This window comes from Ambystoma mexicanum, chromosome 6q, assembly GCF_040938575.1.
Source record: "Ambystoma mexicanum isolate Mex_15411 chromosome 6q, UKY_AmexF1_1, whole genome shotgun sequence".
Taxonomy (NCBI): Eukaryota; Metazoa; Chordata; class Amphibia; order Caudata; family Ambystomatidae; genus Ambystoma; species Ambystoma mexicanum.
Window position 1 is genome coordinate 396,773,694 of NC_090937.1, and position 16,677 is coordinate 396,790,370.

Consider the following 16,677-nt stretch of genomic DNA (forward strand, 5'->3'; position numbering starts at 1 on the left):
CCAAAAGGAACATTAGCTGTTCCAAATTTCAAGCCAAAAGGAGGGATGTCCTGTTCGGAAGCCTCATATTACTCAAAAATTGAGATGGACTTTAAAAAGCCCATTCTTGGCTGGGGCTTGTGAACCTTTGAGGGTTCCGTTGATGATGTCAACAGCTTCGACTCTAAGTACCAGACCCGAGAGTCATTGAGGTAATCGGAGGAGGAAGAGTATGCGCCTCTCCTTCTCTTGAGGTTTGAAGTCTTTGAGGGTGGGTCAATGGTTTTGGGCCCGGGCTCGAGGGCGCACAAGCAGAAACCTTTTTAGACACCTTCTCAGCCTTACCAGACTCGGGGTAAGAGCGCTTCTTTTTGGGCCTCTCCTGAAGGGGCTGTAGAAGCAGCCTTCAAATATTGTTAACATTCAGAGGCGCAAAAATCCTACCATGAGGCTTTAGAAGCACACTTACCTGGACAAATGACCTTGCAATTGTGTGAGGAGTCAGAGGACAAAGAGCTCAATTTATGACGCCTCTTCATGGCCTTCTTCCGGGAGGATGAAGAGCGATGCAATCTACTCGTAGACCATGAATGCTTCTTAATGCGCTGCCAAGGTGGTGACTCGCCCCTAGAGCTCTTTTCATCGGAAGACCTCCTTTTCGAAGGAGTTGTTGATGGGGTCTTGGAAGGGGGCCTTACCCACGGCAAGTTTCCCCTTGCTTTCCTTCAGCGCCTTTCTAGTCATGGACTAACAGGATCCACAGTATTCTATTTCGTGCTCGAGTCACAGGCACCAGATATAGATGCAGTGTGGGTCTGTAATGGACATCTTTGACCCACACTCACTGTATCTCTTAAAGCCTGTCTTAGGAGTCTACATTTGAAGAAAAAAAAAAACACACAACCGTTACACAAAGTCAAAGAACCAATCCAAATTGAACTGTGCAGCAGAAAAACAGAACTTAAGTAACTGGAACACAGTGCGTGCCATATATACAGTTAGTGACGCCATGCTGCAGAGCAGGCGGAGGCCGTTGGGGGGTGGGGAGGGAGGGTGTGGGGGTATGAGTCGATGATGCCCTGCACCCTCTGCTGAGAAAAAGGTTTCTGAAGCAGCCAACGCTGGATGGAAGATATCAAAGATGAGCAATATGTCCGAGGGAGTTTATCGTCAATCCTTTGAGAAGAGAAAAAAAAAAGCATCTACAAACCAAACCATCTAATGCAAAGCATCGTCTGCCAAAGCATCGACAGGCTAGCTTTAACATGTAAAAGTGCATTTCCATCTAAACCAGTCCATCGAAAATATAAATGGACTGGTTTCAATGGAAATGCACTTTTACATGTAAAAAAAAAAAAAATAGCATTTCAATGCTTCTTTTGTAACTTTAAAACGTTACATGGAGCTGTCCAGTGCTGAAATGTCGGCACTGGCCAGCTCCTTGTAACGTTTGAAACTTTTAATGTATATTGGGTGGGGGGGAGGTTCTTGTTCGTTCGGTCGGGTTCCTATGATGATGCTCTCTCGATTTTGTATGGATTTGTTTTTTTTTTTGTTGAAGTTGCAGCGTTTTTTTTTTATTTATTTTTTTAACGGATGTTGGTTTTTGGATTGTTTTGTTATCGTGGAATGATTTCTTTCTACGCCTGGATGGATTTTTCATTTGGATTATGGATTCCTGATTACTCGGATACTTCTGCATGGATTTCCTTTTTTTTAAAATGTTTTTATTTTCCTGGAATGGTTTTTATTTCTACTCTTGGATGGATACTGGATTTGGATTATGGATTCCTGATTAGTTGGATTGGTTCCTTATGGATTTTTTGGCCGATTTTTCAATTTGTACATTTTTCGGATTGCAGAATCAGTGCTTTTGGTGAGTTTTTACTTATTTGTCTTTAACATATCAAGTTACATGATAACGCTTCTAAATAGTTCATTGATTCCATTGTTTCGAAATTGTCTACTAAACACGTTATTCGTTCTTCATGGTCTCTGTATTTTTTTCTGTTTATGAATATTTTCAAGAGAAATAGTCTGTGCGATTTTAATTTCCTGTGCTGTTTGCTCCATTTTAAGTTGTTTTAGGAAATGCCACAAATTTGGGTTATCTACATTGAATTGCTTGTTTATTTTACTGTGCCATCCCTCTTGAATATTGTTTCTTCTTGGCCAGTTTTCCTTCACCGCTCGGTAACAGTTCCATACCGAAATGGGATATTTGGCTCTCCTCCTTGTAACTTTCCTTGCAAGTTGCCCTATTCAGGTGTTTTCCAAATAATCTAACAAATCTGCCAATTCATCTTCATTTATTGTGAAGTATGTAGTGGCAATCAGTGTTTCATAATACGCAATTACTTTGTCTTCCTGTACAAATGCTAATGCAAATATTTGTTTTATCTGGTGCTGAAAATCACTGTTTTCAATGCATTTCGATCATAGGCCTAGCTTTTGAATTTTTCGCCATTTGGCTTGTCCAAAATGAAAAAACATCCCTGTATATGAGTGTCTGGGTACATTGTTTTAAAACCTTTTAGTTGACCCTGTTCAAAGTCCATTACTATTGTATTTGGTATTTTATCTGGTATAGCTTATTTTATTTTTGCAAATACACTTTTGTATAGTTCCTGTTTTGCCTTGCATTAACGCATACACTAACGTTATTACTGTTCCACTAATAGTAGCATGTATGCTCTAAAATTGGACAAAGGGTTCTGGACAGGACTTAAATGTTGCATCTCCATGCCATATTGTCGAATTTCCTAGATGTGCCAAATTGGTATTAGTAGTATATTTTTTCCACTTTAATTTCCAATGTCGCAAACAGAAACTGTTCTTCATTTTCAGTTTTCTGTAATATCTCTGGTACATTTATGTCAGTATAGTTATGTGATGCCATCGGCAGGTTTTCTTTTTGCCGTTTTTGTCTATTAATGCTTCGCTTTAGCAGTTTTGTGTTTGGCATCTGAGCCGCTACATGCAGTGGTATTTTTCCTGTCCTGTTGACTATTGAGCCACTTGCCTCATTTCGATTTGTTTCTGCATTTTTTTAAATTTCATTAATCGTCTTTTTAATCAATATCGCTGTATTATCAGGCATATGATTGTGCTCTCCTTTACATCGTATATTTTCTCCTTCTGTAATTGCTCTTCCTGTACATTTTAATTTTCGATACTCAGTACATTTCCAATACGTTGATTCTTTATGTGTAATTTCGCGATTATATGTGTAGCCTCCGTACACCAATTGATTTCCTCCCATTTGGGATTGTACATATTCAATTGTGGCACTCATGTATCTGAAATAGCGAAAGTTCTAGTTATTTCTGGTTTCATGACTCTAATATGGGTCTTATATTCTTATTTCATTTGTTTTATTTGTTTTGCTTACCTGATGATTTCAGTCACGTAATACGATCTTCGTGTCAGCTGGTGTTTCCTTTTTCACTTTCTCTCACACACTGACAGCCTTTATCGATCGGGTTTTCAAGTACTATGTGGTTTAATGTTCGATACTTTTTTTTTTCGACCAAATTACTTTTGACATGTTTTCTACCAGATGTCGAAACTTTTACTTTCGATCCTTTTGATTCTAAACTTTTGTTTGTCAGCTCTTTGTTTTCGGTCCAATCACCTATAACCAACCCTAACCCCAAAACCCAAACCCCAACACATAATCTAACCCTAGCCCCAGCCCTAGCCCCTAACCCCTAACCCAAACTCTAAATCTAACCCTAGCCCCAACCCTAACCCGAATCTAACCCTTAATCTAACCCTAACCCCAACCATAAACCCCTAACCCTAATCCAAAAGAACACATTTCGATAGATCCATCGAATTATAGACAACAAAATGGTCATTCAATGGAATGGCATTTCGATGCTTATAATTTGATGGATTGGTGTTAGATGCAATAGCATACAACGGATTGACCGGATACCATCTGAAGACATAATCTAACTGAAATATGGACATTAAAAGTTTGTTTTCGCTAAATATCACAAACCTCAAACCCAGGCTTCACACTAGACATCCAGTAGCCAAAAGGTAAAGGGGTCCTTTACCCAGATGTTGCTACATGAACAGAAGATATTAACATGCTGGCCTTTATTTTCCTCAGTTGCCGATTAAACTATCCTTTTGGAGGACAACCTAAGCGGTGTGGTCGGGTTGCATCCAATGAATATCCTGCACAGCACACATGGGTGGATACACATATTTACTGTATATTTAATATGAACAGCCACTTTCATATGTAGAGATTCAGATTAAAATAAAAGCAACATTTAAACATGAATTTTTTTTTGGTTGTTTTTGTTTACTAGAACAGAGGCTATTTAGGCACCTGTCTGATGAGGATCCTTCTGATAAACATCTCTGAGTACTCTCAGAAGAATTTGGCATACTAACATAAAATCACAAAACCTTTACTTTGCACCCAAAGGTTTATTGCAAGGTTTAGTAAACCCGAAAGCATTTGGCTAGGTATGAACGAACACCAACTTTTAGAACATGGTGGAAGGAAAAATAATATCTGACCTTCCAGTGTGTGCTGAAGTTCGAGTACTTGATTGATGAGCCTTGTTTTTTCTTCCAGTTCGATCTGGTGCTCTGCTTCTACTGCTGCAAAGAATTGGACAATTATTGCAGTATATTACTGAGCAAATAAAACTAAGTGAAACACACACAAATTTAAAAAGAGAACCATTGTCCACCAAACGTTTCATTAATTTGAAATGGGCAAAGGGCACTTTCGGCAGGACTTTTGTCCATGTTAAGAGTAGGACATGACTATTTCTAATTTTGAGCCAGTCACATTTTTGGTGTAGGGAGGCTGGAAGGACACGAAGAGCTGCTAAGTCTCAAAGAGGAAACATGTCTCACACTTAGTTTTTAAAAACAGGAATCTAGTAGAAAAGATGCGCTTTGAATTTTGGAAACAGAAAAATTTAAAAAAGGAATATTTAAGGGGGGGGGGGGGCTTTCCAATCGGCTTCACCCTTCGTGAAGCAACACAAGCACAGCCCACTTTAAAGCCATCAAGCATTGTATCATCCCTCTTCCAGACTCGCCCGTATGACACTCCATTGCAAAGTCCAACACCATCAACTAGTTCATCAACAAGATCAGCATGATCCACCAGCACAGTCATAAACACCTCAATTGACAGCACACCACACATCTAATCTTGCAAAGCCATCACTACCTAGACAACTTTCAAGACACTAACCACTGAAGACCAAACTACCAACCAAGCATACCTCCAGATCACATTGCATACAACATCCTCCATGCCTCTGTACTCAAAACCTTTTCAACTGAAACACTCAGCCCTTACCTGGGTATCAACAGCTCCTTCACACAAGGCACAGTCCGCTCGACCCTCAAGACTAGAGTAATCCTCCCGCTTCTCAAGAAACCAACACAGGACTGGGACGACCTTAGCAACTACCACCCCATCAGCCATCTTCCCTTTGAAGGTCATACCCTTTAGAAAGAAGTAGCCACACAACTCCCAAAACATTAAAACCAACAACTTCAAGTCCTACAGACCTGGCTTCAGACCCAAATGCAGCACAGAAATGGCTACCATTGAGGCGTCGACAATGTCCTCAACATCCTCTATGGCCATCATCAGGGGCAGAGGGGATAACCTCTACCAATTTGTCCAAATGGATTCCTCCAGATGACCAACTCTACCATCACCTGAGGAGTCACAGAAAAGATCCATCCTTCCCCATGGGAAGAATACAGGGACAGAATAGCTGACTAGGAAGGGATATTTAGAATCTCATTCTATCCTTTTCTGTCTTCCCACACAGACTTGCCCCTGTGGGCGTTAAAACCCACAGTAGTTCCCTCCATCAGTAGCAACTAATTGTGCCCTCAACCACGGTGGTTTTATTCCGATGAACAGGTTGTTTACCTTACTTTGGAAAATAGACTAGACACTGGTTTTTCACTTAAATTGGAATACAGTTGGTAATTGTCCATACCTTTTGTGTTATAAATTGCTTCAATAAGGGCATTCCCTGTCAACCTTACCCTTTGCCCCCATATATTTTGTAATGTCTATGGCAGTTAGCCCTGTCAGTCATCTGGCTAGTTAAAAGGGAACAGTCAGTCATTTTTGTTTTAGAGCATTAAAGCAGCATTTGTACCTGGCGACCACCAATACCTGTAAATAATGTTGGATGTCCACAAAATTGAACACTCCAGTTGTTATCAGGGGGCTGCCATCAACTCTGCCTCGCCTGGTGTCTTGGTCTCCAGTTAAAAAGTAACAATAATAGATAGATTCCTGCAGGACATTTGCTGAGTCAATGGCTACTGTAACAATATATCAAATAGTGGACACTACAATAGGAAACATTCATATCTGAATGATGCAATTCTTAAATTGACTAATTTGCACATAGGTGTGTACAATGCGGTTTTGCAATGATTTTTCCCCTCTTTCAACCAGTTCTCCTTCCTACATTTTTCCCCCACTTGGTGGTTTTCTTAAGAATGTTCTTTTTATCCTTCTCCTTTCAGTCTCATTATTTTACATTCCATTTCCTTCCATATAATCCTTCTGGATTTCAATCCGCCTATTTTACTTTACTTTAATTCTTCCTTTCATGGTTTCCTCTTGCATTCATTCTTTTTCCTTCACTTAATCTTTTAATGTTTACTTTTCTTCTTTCATTATCGTTCCTAATTTCCTTCTTCATTCCATCTTTTCGTTCCTTTATTCTTTACATTTTGCTCTTTAGTCCAATTCTTTTTTTGCATCATGAGCCCCAATCATACTTTATTTTTGCAGGGTTCCTTCTACCCCCACACTTGCTTCATCCATCATTGCTTGTTCTTTTGTTCTTTCCTTTCTGATCTATGTTATCATCTTTCTAGCAAACAGTTTCCTGGAACTGCTGTTTCCCTCCCCCCTCCTTTAATGTTTCTTCAATTCCACCCACTTCTTTTCTTCTTCTAGTCCTCCCTTTCTTCTTTTTCTTTCAACTGATGAACAAAACTGGCTACAGCATGTTCAACGTTCTTTCTGTTATTGTCATCAATGCAATTATATAGCAGAGGATGCATTACAAGATAAAAGAAAAAAAAAGAAAAACCCTGGATAAATCAAACTCAATTTGTTGCCAATGTTTTTCCACCAATAGGAAACCCTACCTTATTTCCTGTGCATCATGCACCGCCCTTTCTATGACCAAAAGTAAAGAATTTGCACTCTTCCAACCAAAAATAAGATAAAGGCTGCAACATCTGAAGAAAGCCGAACAATGGCACACACTGTAGAAAATCCTTTCCATTCAGCCACGGTGTATAGGCATGTTTCTTCTACTTTTGTGTGAGAAGGTAGGTCCTCTGCTGAATTAGGAAATAACGCTATCAACTGCCTAAGGAGAGCAGGATGGGAAATGAAACTGGGAATTTTAGAAATGAAAATCTCGAAATTCACCTGTGTGTTGCTTCTATTAAATACTATAGCATTTAAATGTAAAGGCCCTCACCCATCATCATTGAAGACTCAGACTTTGAGAAAACAAATCACAATCAGGCTCACAGGATGTAATGGTGACAATTTGCACAACCCAGGTCACAAACCATCTATCCTTTGATATTTAAACTGGAGAAAGAAAGAGGGAAACATTACTAATAGTGGGGGTATTATAACTAATACGAAAGCATTTTGTTACAGTATTAACTGTTGAGCAGGAAACAAAACTTCCAGCGGTTGTGTTCTTCCAGGTTGGAAAAGTGCAAAGTCTTTTCTCCCCATCAAAGAAAGTGCTGATAGGTTACTGCTCTGATCATTAGATTTAGCGACAAGGAGGCCAATCTATTGTCAACGTAGCAAGACCAAAAGACATCAGTTTGATTTGTCAGATATTTTAATGCACCACCTGCAAGAAAATGGCACCGATAACACCCGACACCACCTTTATGAGTTGATAAAAGAAAGTAAAATGATGAAAACAATCAAAGAAAGAGGGATAGGATGATGTTGAGAACAATGGAAAGAAGCAAACCAGAGCAAGCCAGAGAGAAATTGCGAGCGAGTAGGCAAAGCAGGGCTACCCGAGCGAGAAAGCAAAGCAGGGCAGGGCTACCCGAGCGAGAAAGCAAAGCAGGGCAGGGCTACCCGAGCGAGAAAGCAGAGCCAGGCAGGGCTACCCGAGCGAGAAAGCAGAGCCGGGCAGGGCTACCCGAGCGAGAAAGCAGAGCCGGGCAGGGCTACCCGAGCGAGAAAGCAAACCAGGGCAGGGCTACCCGAGCGAGAAAGCAAACCAGGGCTACCCAAGCGAGAAAGCAAACCAGAGAGAACGAGAGCCAGAGCAAACCAGAGAAAGGGAACAAGAGCAAACCATAGAGAAAGAACCAGGGGGAGAAAGAACCAGAAGGAGGGGGGAAAAAGGAGTGAGAGAGAGCAAGAGGAAATTAAAGAACATGAAACGAGAAGACAAGAAATGGAAAAAAGTAAAGGAGAGATGATGGAAAAAAGGAGCAAGAACAAAATCATGAAGAAAAAAGATATAAAGGGGCAAAAAGAAAAAATGGATAGAAAGATGTAAAGAAGGGTGGAAACAGTCAAAATATTGTTAAAACAAGCCTCTGTGACAATTTCAGAGAACCGATTTTAAAAAGGAGCTCAAAGCAAAAAACTGAAGACCGACAAGGGCAGTTTCTGCGATTTAGCCTCGTCAAACGTTTAACTGCACGAAGAAATGGCAGAATAGTAGCACAATGTATTTATTAGCAACATGCTCTTTAAAATGAAGGGAAGAATATAGAGTGAATCCCAAGTATTTAACAAATGAAAGCAAATACCTAAAGAGGACCAACGATAGCCAGTGCCAAGTTTGTGTATTCAAAAAAAGCCTGAAAAAGAAATTATTTTTTTTGGATCTCGTTTTAAAGAAGAGTGGAAGACATCCTGTTGTCAATGCAACCAAGACAGTCTTGTAGTGTGAGGGCATCAGACAGAGGACACTCTCAGGTAGCGCTGGTGTCATCCAAATACTGGTGGACGGTGATGCCTGTGCTGTCATTAAGTCTGCCAGCGGCTCCATTTAGACATTACGCAAGACATTACGCAATATTGCAGACAGGCTTGATAGTAGAGGGCACCTCTCCAGCCCTCCCACACTCCCCTCCCTCATCGATGCACGGTTACTTTCTGCAAAGCAAGTGCATCGAAGTAAAGTTCAATGCTGCAGTAAAAAGAACTTGCTCTTCGTGCCTTCAAAGAATGTTGTTATTGCTTTTGAAAAGGATTTAAAGCAATTTAATCTCAGCCATGCAACCTTTTCCACCCATTCACTTGGGAACCTTTTCGATGTAATTATATCCGGTTCCTACCGATTGGCCAGCTCCCTATGTAGTCCATTGTTTAAATTGGGAACATAGGTTCCTTGCTATATAAGCTCTCAGCTGCCATTTCAAAAAAGGTTGCAGGCGCTCCTCTCCAGAAAGAACATGGCATGAGATGAGAGTTTGCAGCACACGCTTTTTGCTCACTGTACCTTTCACAGATGGGAAATATCCATTTGCCCATCAGTCTTTGTCCCTCCCACATGGGCAGTCCAGCACCGAAATGCTATGGCAATTCCTCTCTGAACGAGAGTACCAACAGCAAACCCATACACGTGTCTCAGCTGCCACTTCGCAAATGAATCCGGTTCATGAACCTTTGTACGATTACACAGATACTGTTATTAATGAATTTGACCCCTTTCACACTTCTTGATGGACTACGAAAAAAACGGATGCTTGGTATAGAGAACTTGTGCAATTAAAGTATCATCCAAAAGTCTGGAAAATGCCTGTGCATATGGTCTCATATTAACTGGTTAAAGAAATTGCCTCTTCTGCAAAGTACGTTATTTATTAATTTATTTACAAAGTTGATGTAGCGCTTTTGTCAAAAACGCTGAACATAGTAAGAATCGGTATAATAGATGCAGTGAGAAAAAAAAAACGCAACAGGGTAAAAGGTAGCGATTTGGAGAGCTGGATCCTCAAGCCAACCTTTTTAATTTCATATCAAATGACTTCGCACCAAACTGAAAAAACGAAAGTTGCTGTCAGCTAAATAGATCAATGTGCAACACATGGTTATATAATCAAGGGCAAGTACGATATAACTAGAAATACAGAAGTTTGCATAACATTCAGTGTTATACATGGAAATAACAGTATTAATTTTAAGGCTGCAAGCTTTGAAGTGATGCATCGTCAGCAGGAAGTGCCCTGCTGTTAGCCTAGATTATCACACTCCTCAGCCAACAAAAGAAAAAAAGGCCCCATAGTGTAAATGTGTTTTCGTGGCGGCATGTTGCAATGTTTTGCGAGCATTAACGAATCCCGGCATACAAGGATACAATGCCCATTGTCAAACCCACTAACGACTGAAGCCCATGAAGCAGAGGGGATTGATCTGCAACCCCCTGATTAGATGCAGGGGCTGCGGTAGGTGGGGGGCTGAGGGAGGGGATCTGGATGGAGGCGGGAGGTGGGCTTGCTCGAAGTCGCACAGCCAGTCAGTGGAAGAACTGCACAGTTATCCTGTAGGGGTTCACTTCAAATCACAAAATTGTGCCAAGATTAGAGGCAAAGCCAATGGTGCTATTGGGCGAGTTAAAATAACCACCCTCCCGCCAATATGATATGGCATTTATAATGCGCCTATACACAAGGAACTGCTGCAGTGTCGGTGTTGCATGTCCGGAAATGGCAATGGCTGGTGGGCCACAGTCTGTGGTCTACTTACTGTTCCAGTACCGCACACTCTACACTCAGGGACTCTGTGCACCGTCATAGGCTTCACATGATTGGCACACAGGTACTTTGCATGACCTCCATGGACAGCTCAGTACCCGGACTGTAGCCCCATATAGGTTACAAAAACAGCAGCACCCATGCTCTCTAGCCCTCTCTATGCCACCCGTAAAAAGAACATTTTACCAAGTATGTAACCTAAAATATACCATTCATTTAGAAGGCACCATGCAATTAATTCTAAATTAATACATTTCGATAGACTGTCAACATTTCAAGTTACAAACTACTAGATCGGCATTAAAAGCCACTCGCCTCCTAAACTTTCCACATGCACTCAGCACATTCCTTACTCGACAAGTGAAAGTTATTACTCGCCAATGGCTAGTGGCGAGTGTGCGTTTTAAGGCCGGTTATAGAAATGAACCTAGCACAAACAATGTTTTTGATTACATAATTCTCTCATTGTCAATGGACTTCTTCAGACGCTGGCAGGTTTATGTTTTGACAGAGAAATGGCAAAAAGACGTATTTAAATTTTAAGCAGAGCAGCACTAGAGAGTATGCTCTTTTTTATAACTGACTTGAGGGCAAGCAACTAGAAGCTGCTGCAGTGGAAATCCTTCACTTTGTCTGAACCATGCCAAGGCTTGTCAGACATTTTATTTCTTCCTATCTGTCCATAATGTGTATTTTTATATTGCTGTATACCAAATCCTTCCTTAGACTGGCCTCTCAGCTATGTGCTCCTGCAAGCAGTGCTCCAGATAAGATTTGGAAGTGGCGGTATTTTACTCCCTATTTTTCAAAGTTGGGAGTAAAATGATTTTTATGGAATAAAAACAAAAGTCAAAATTCCCAATGAAAGTATTTTATAAGCAAGTAAAACTAGGTTTTAACTGAAAAACAAATGTTTTTGTATATGTATTTCTTTGCACCTAGTTATTCATGCACATTAAAAGATGCACATTTACTTCTTCCAACCAGGCAGTTAAATAGTAGTTCCTGTGGTACTATGTGCGCTACAGGTCCAAACATATCCGTGGAGCTTTGAAGGTGAAGGCAGGGGTGGAAGATTCTACAGGTCTTTTTCCTATTTTTTGTTGGGAGTATTTTTACTCCTGATCTTTATTTTTTTGGGAGTATTTGTGCATTTTTAGGGAGTAAAAGTGGCCGATTCACTCCATCTCTGTAGGGCTGCCTCCATGACAATTCCTTCTCCGGCTAACTGCACCTTCTTGTTGGGCTGAAGGCTCTCCCGTTTTGCCTTTGCTCATATGGGCATTTTATACATTCCCGTTCTTTATCTGCAGCAGCACTTTGCTAATCTCCTTCACAGGATAAAGATGCTGATGAGTTTCCTTTTCTCTTGGAAAAAAACATCCTCCAAGCCGCGGATAGTAGTTTGTGTGTCTGGAAGGAAATTAGAAAACACTAGTAGGGGAGATATGAATGAGTATAAACTGTACTTCTGATTTTGATCAGAGCATAGAGCACCTCAGACGAATGAAAGGCAAGCAACATGGATGAGGTTTAACAAATATCAGTGTCTGGGAACTTCACCCCTACTTCCTCGTACCATCCCCAGACTGGATGGCTGACGATGCAGTACCAGATTTAAATGTCTTCTTCTGGTTCACAAGTCTCTCCACGCTAAGGCACCACTCTATCTATCCAACTATACAAGCCTTCTCGTAATCTCTGCTCTGCCTCCTCGACTACCCTTGTGGCTCCTCGGCTAACCTTGTGGCTCCTAGCCTTCCCTGTGCTTCCTCTCACTTCCGCTTTTACTCTCTTTATGCTCCACTTGCATGGAATTCTCTTCCCCTCGACATCTTAGAAACAATCCACATGGATTTCTCCATCCTCACCCCAAGTTACCCTCTTAACATACCTCTCACCTGCATGCTAGCTAACATTTATCCCTGGTCTCTAACCTGCCTGTCGCCCTATTTCTCTGCCTCCTCTCAAGAAACGTACCCATCATGGTCCCATCCTGAGCACTGCTGGCCATACCACCTACTTGCACTTAAAAATGTCCAATGTTGGTTGTCCTTAATCTATGTATGTCCACTTATGTATTGTCCCCGGGCACTGTTCCATTTACTCCCTTCCACAACCTGATCAGAATGTCCCTCAAACTCGCTCCCTTGTAAGAAGCTCACTTCTTCCAGTCAAATCTGATTTCTTATACATTCCAAGTCCTTTTGTGATCAAAAGAGCATGGATCCTCCTGTGTATATATAAATAAATATAATAGTAGCAGGTGTTTTTACAGTAGGACTACTACCTGAAGAAGAGTATCAAGGACATGCAATACAAGTATTTCAAAATCCTAACCCTAAAATGGATACACACCAAGGCATACAGTGTGGTGCAGCCAAACACGGTGGATCTACTTCTATATCAGATATGCCAACAGTCCTCTTTACTTGTACTGGATTCACTTTGGTGCACCTTTTAGCTGATGCTTTGCATCGCTGAAAATGGACGAAAACTAAGTTTCTTTACAACGTCTCCAATCCCCTGAAAATAACAGACTATGGATAGGAATTGTTCACACCCAACTCCTTCAAAATAAGGAATTCAGTGTTGATGACCATAACAATAGCGTACACCACCTTCAATTTGGCAATTTAGCACTACGAAAAGGGAAGGCGGGCCCCATCTTGAGATTGAACCCAACAGGTTTATAGGTAGTGAGATTACAGCACCATATTGTGACAAAGGGTTGACGTGCAATTAATTCTTAATTATATTAAACGATTGACAAAAGCCAAATATAAAAAGATATGCAAGCAAAGGGCACCAAACCGGAGCCACATTGCTAATTGGTAAACCTCATTATACTGTTGAACGGAAAGAAAAAAAAAATCTGTAAAGATCCTAAAAGCAATGAAAAATACAACATTACAAACATCTGCTGGCCAGTCAATGGATACAGAGAAATAATTATACAGATCATAATGAAAGCAAAGTCAAACTCACCATCCATCTCAGCATTCATCACTGCAGGGGGTGAACGTTCTTGCCCTGAAGAGAGACCTTGCAGAAGATACTCGCCTGAAAAGGAAATGAATACATGAAAAATTTACTAAAAAGGTTCATGCCAACAAACAAAAATAAACTATCAACAAATCCATATCTGGCTAGCAAATGCCTATCAATTTTGAAAAAAAGGGTGCTGATCAGGAAAACCCTGCTACAGAGCCTAAAGATGGTCTGCAGTGGTGTCTTAGAACCAAATGTTAGGACTCTACAACAGAAGTTGGAACTTTGAATACGATGGTTTGCCTTGATGTTTCGAAAACCATCAAAAAAGCTGCTTGCTTTATTGTTTGTACTACTATCAAAGTAGTCCTTCAAGCACCCTGTAGGACCACACTTTGTGCAGACAGTCCACTTCATTGATTATGTATACAGATAGCAATCGGATTACAAAAAGAATACTGTGACCATACTTTGTTTCACCTTGCAGGAAGTAAAATGTGTTCAAGGGAAACAGGCACTGAATTCAAGTCCAGATCCTAATGCTATACAGGTGGACCTTAATATGTTTTGGTCTCAGTTACTGTCCATTTTCTTTAATGCTATGTTGAGTGCAAATAAATGGCTATTCGATCTGGAAAAAAGCATTGATCCCCCCACACCCCCTATATGTAAAAAAGGGAGAGTCCTGCAGCATACAGACCTACATCTTTCCTGGACGCACAATTCAAGATCTTTGGAATAGTAATTTGACAAAACTAGAACAATGGGCATAGGACAAAGATATTTTGTTGAGCATACAAGTTGCTTTTCCTGCAGGTGTATGGACGAGTGAATGGACAAGTGAATCGATATTAAATCTATACCTTGAAATTGCTAATTTCCTGTAAGTAAGACCAAATAAATACATGGATTGGAGTTTCATATTTGATACTGTCAACCAAACTAACATTGTGGCTTGGCTTGCAATCATTGAACTGCCCAGCTGATTCAATAAATATTTAAATTTATCAGAACATTAAAGCATGTGTGAAAAGTGGTAGGAATGGGAGATGCACCCCATACTTTAACATCAGGGTGTGTTTTGGCTTTCATGTCATTTTCCCTATATATCAATAACTTTTATGGGCAATTGTTTGAATTCTTTTTATTTTTTTTTTATTGTTTTAATCAAACTTAGATTTTAACAATATTTTCCTGTTTCATTATGTCTCTTAATTGTCTCTCGGACATCAGTTCAAGTCAGCTGTGGTTTGTTTACTGTGTTGGACTCGGACTCTGTGGAGGAGTCCTTGTCTTGTAATAGAACAGTCACGATGTATTCAAGCATTTTGGCTGTTATTATTTGCCAGCTGGTTTTCTCGCCACCAATGAGTCGACACCACCATGTCGGTTCTTCCATCAGTTGCTCCTTTATTGCTATATGCATGAAAAACTTCTGTCTCAAAGCACGCGTCGCGTGACAGGTCGTTAACAAGTGCCGAATTGTTTCATGTGGCGGTGGCTCTGTGTCGTGGCAAAAACGCCAGTTTGCGGTTGGGGAAAGTCCTCTTATGTGTAGGATTTCATTTGTGCGAAAAAGATTCAGACGTGCTCTTAAAATCAGGTTCCGAGCCCATTTATTTGGGAAGATCTTTATGTAGTTTTGTAGTTCGTTTAATTTTCTTGTATTACCAGGAAGGTGTGCGCCAAGCCTTTGAGCTGAGGCTTGTTCCGTTGTCTTAGCCCAATCTGCTTCCTTAAGTTTTTGTAATATTCTACATGGATTGTGGATCAGTTCGTCTTCATCTGATGCAATAGAGTCCAGAAGACAGATGTTCTCTTTTTGCCAAGTTGATAGCATTTCGGATTTGCCTGAATCTATTCTCACGCTTGATCAGGCTGTAGACCCCGTTGCCATCGTTCATTCTGCATTTTCTGTAGAGCATAAGTGTGTTGCAGGACACTGTGCATTGCATAGACTGCAGGCTCAGCTTGTGTCTTATCGCGACCCCCGAAGTCGAGGTCGGTAACTTGAGCACTAATTTCCAAAATGTGGCTTCGAGCTTGAGCCAGATGTTTTGTGGAATGGTCGGCATGGCTTCTGCTTCATATGTTGTTGCCGGCACAACCTTCATTTTGTAAAAATTGATTGTAGGCTTTAATGAAAATTTCCCAAATTTGCGGTCTATTACCTTAGCTTGAGCTGCTAGCTTTTTGATCTTGTTAAACATGACAGTTTGCATAGCTATTTCCGTCTTGGTGCTGTCAAGCTGCACTCCTAGGTACTTGAAGTCTTGGACAATTTCAATTTTAGTGTCTTTGAGAGACCACTTATAATTGCTGATTTTCTTCCTTGTGTTCTGTAGAATCATTGCCTTAGTTTTTCCTTTGTTAATTTCTAAAAAAAATGTCCTTGCATATTCTTGTAGGCCGTTAAGCTGGCGTTGTAGGCCTACCGGGGTCTGATCAAATAATGTGAGATTGTCTGCGTATAGGAGGCGTTCTATCGAAGAATTTCCCATTTTCGGCGGAAATGCCCGTGTGCTGCTTGTTTGGATCTGGAGATCGCCTATGTAGGCTAAGAATAAGGCTGACGCTAAAGGGCAGCCTTGTTTCACTCCACGGGAAGTTTGAATTTCGTCAGATAGCTCTTCCTCGCGACTCAGACGCACTCTCAACGAGGTGTGATGCAAGGCTTGTATTGGGGCCAGTATGTTGTCCAGGCATTGCCATTCTCTTAGTTTTGTCCAGAGACGATGTCGTTCGATGCGATCGAACGCTTGTGTAAAGTCGATGAATACCACGAATAGTGACTGACCAGACTGTAGGGCTCTACTTTTCAGTATGCTGAAAATTAGAATGTTACCTGCTGTTCCTGCATTTTTTTTGAAGCCGGATTGTAGGTGGTCATTACACTTTGCTGTGGCTGCCCAGGCTTGGAATTTTTTT

At 40.8% G+C, this 16,677-nt stretch overlaps 1 protein-coding gene across 4 annotated transcripts in view; it reads right to left on the reverse strand.

Annotated features, from left to right (window-relative positions):
• Positions 1-16,677, reverse strand: part of SCOC (short coiled-coil protein) — a 171,827-nt gene that overhangs the window by 78,571 nt on the left and 76,579 nt on the right. For 2 of the 4 annotated variants that reach the window (XM_069630889.1, XM_069630890.1), the window contains exons 2-3: positions 13,747-13,821; positions 4,519-4,602 (exon numbers count right to left, since the gene is read on the reverse strand). In XM_069630889.1, coding sequence (XP_069486990.1) covers positions 4,519-4,602; positions 13,747-13,765 — 103 coding nt within the window. In that variant the 5' untranslated portion in view covers positions 13,766-13,821. The remainder of the gene's footprint in view (positions 1-4,518; positions 4,603-13,746; positions 13,822-16,677) is intronic. The other 2 variants (XM_069630887.1, XM_069630888.1) reach the window with 1 other exon arrangement.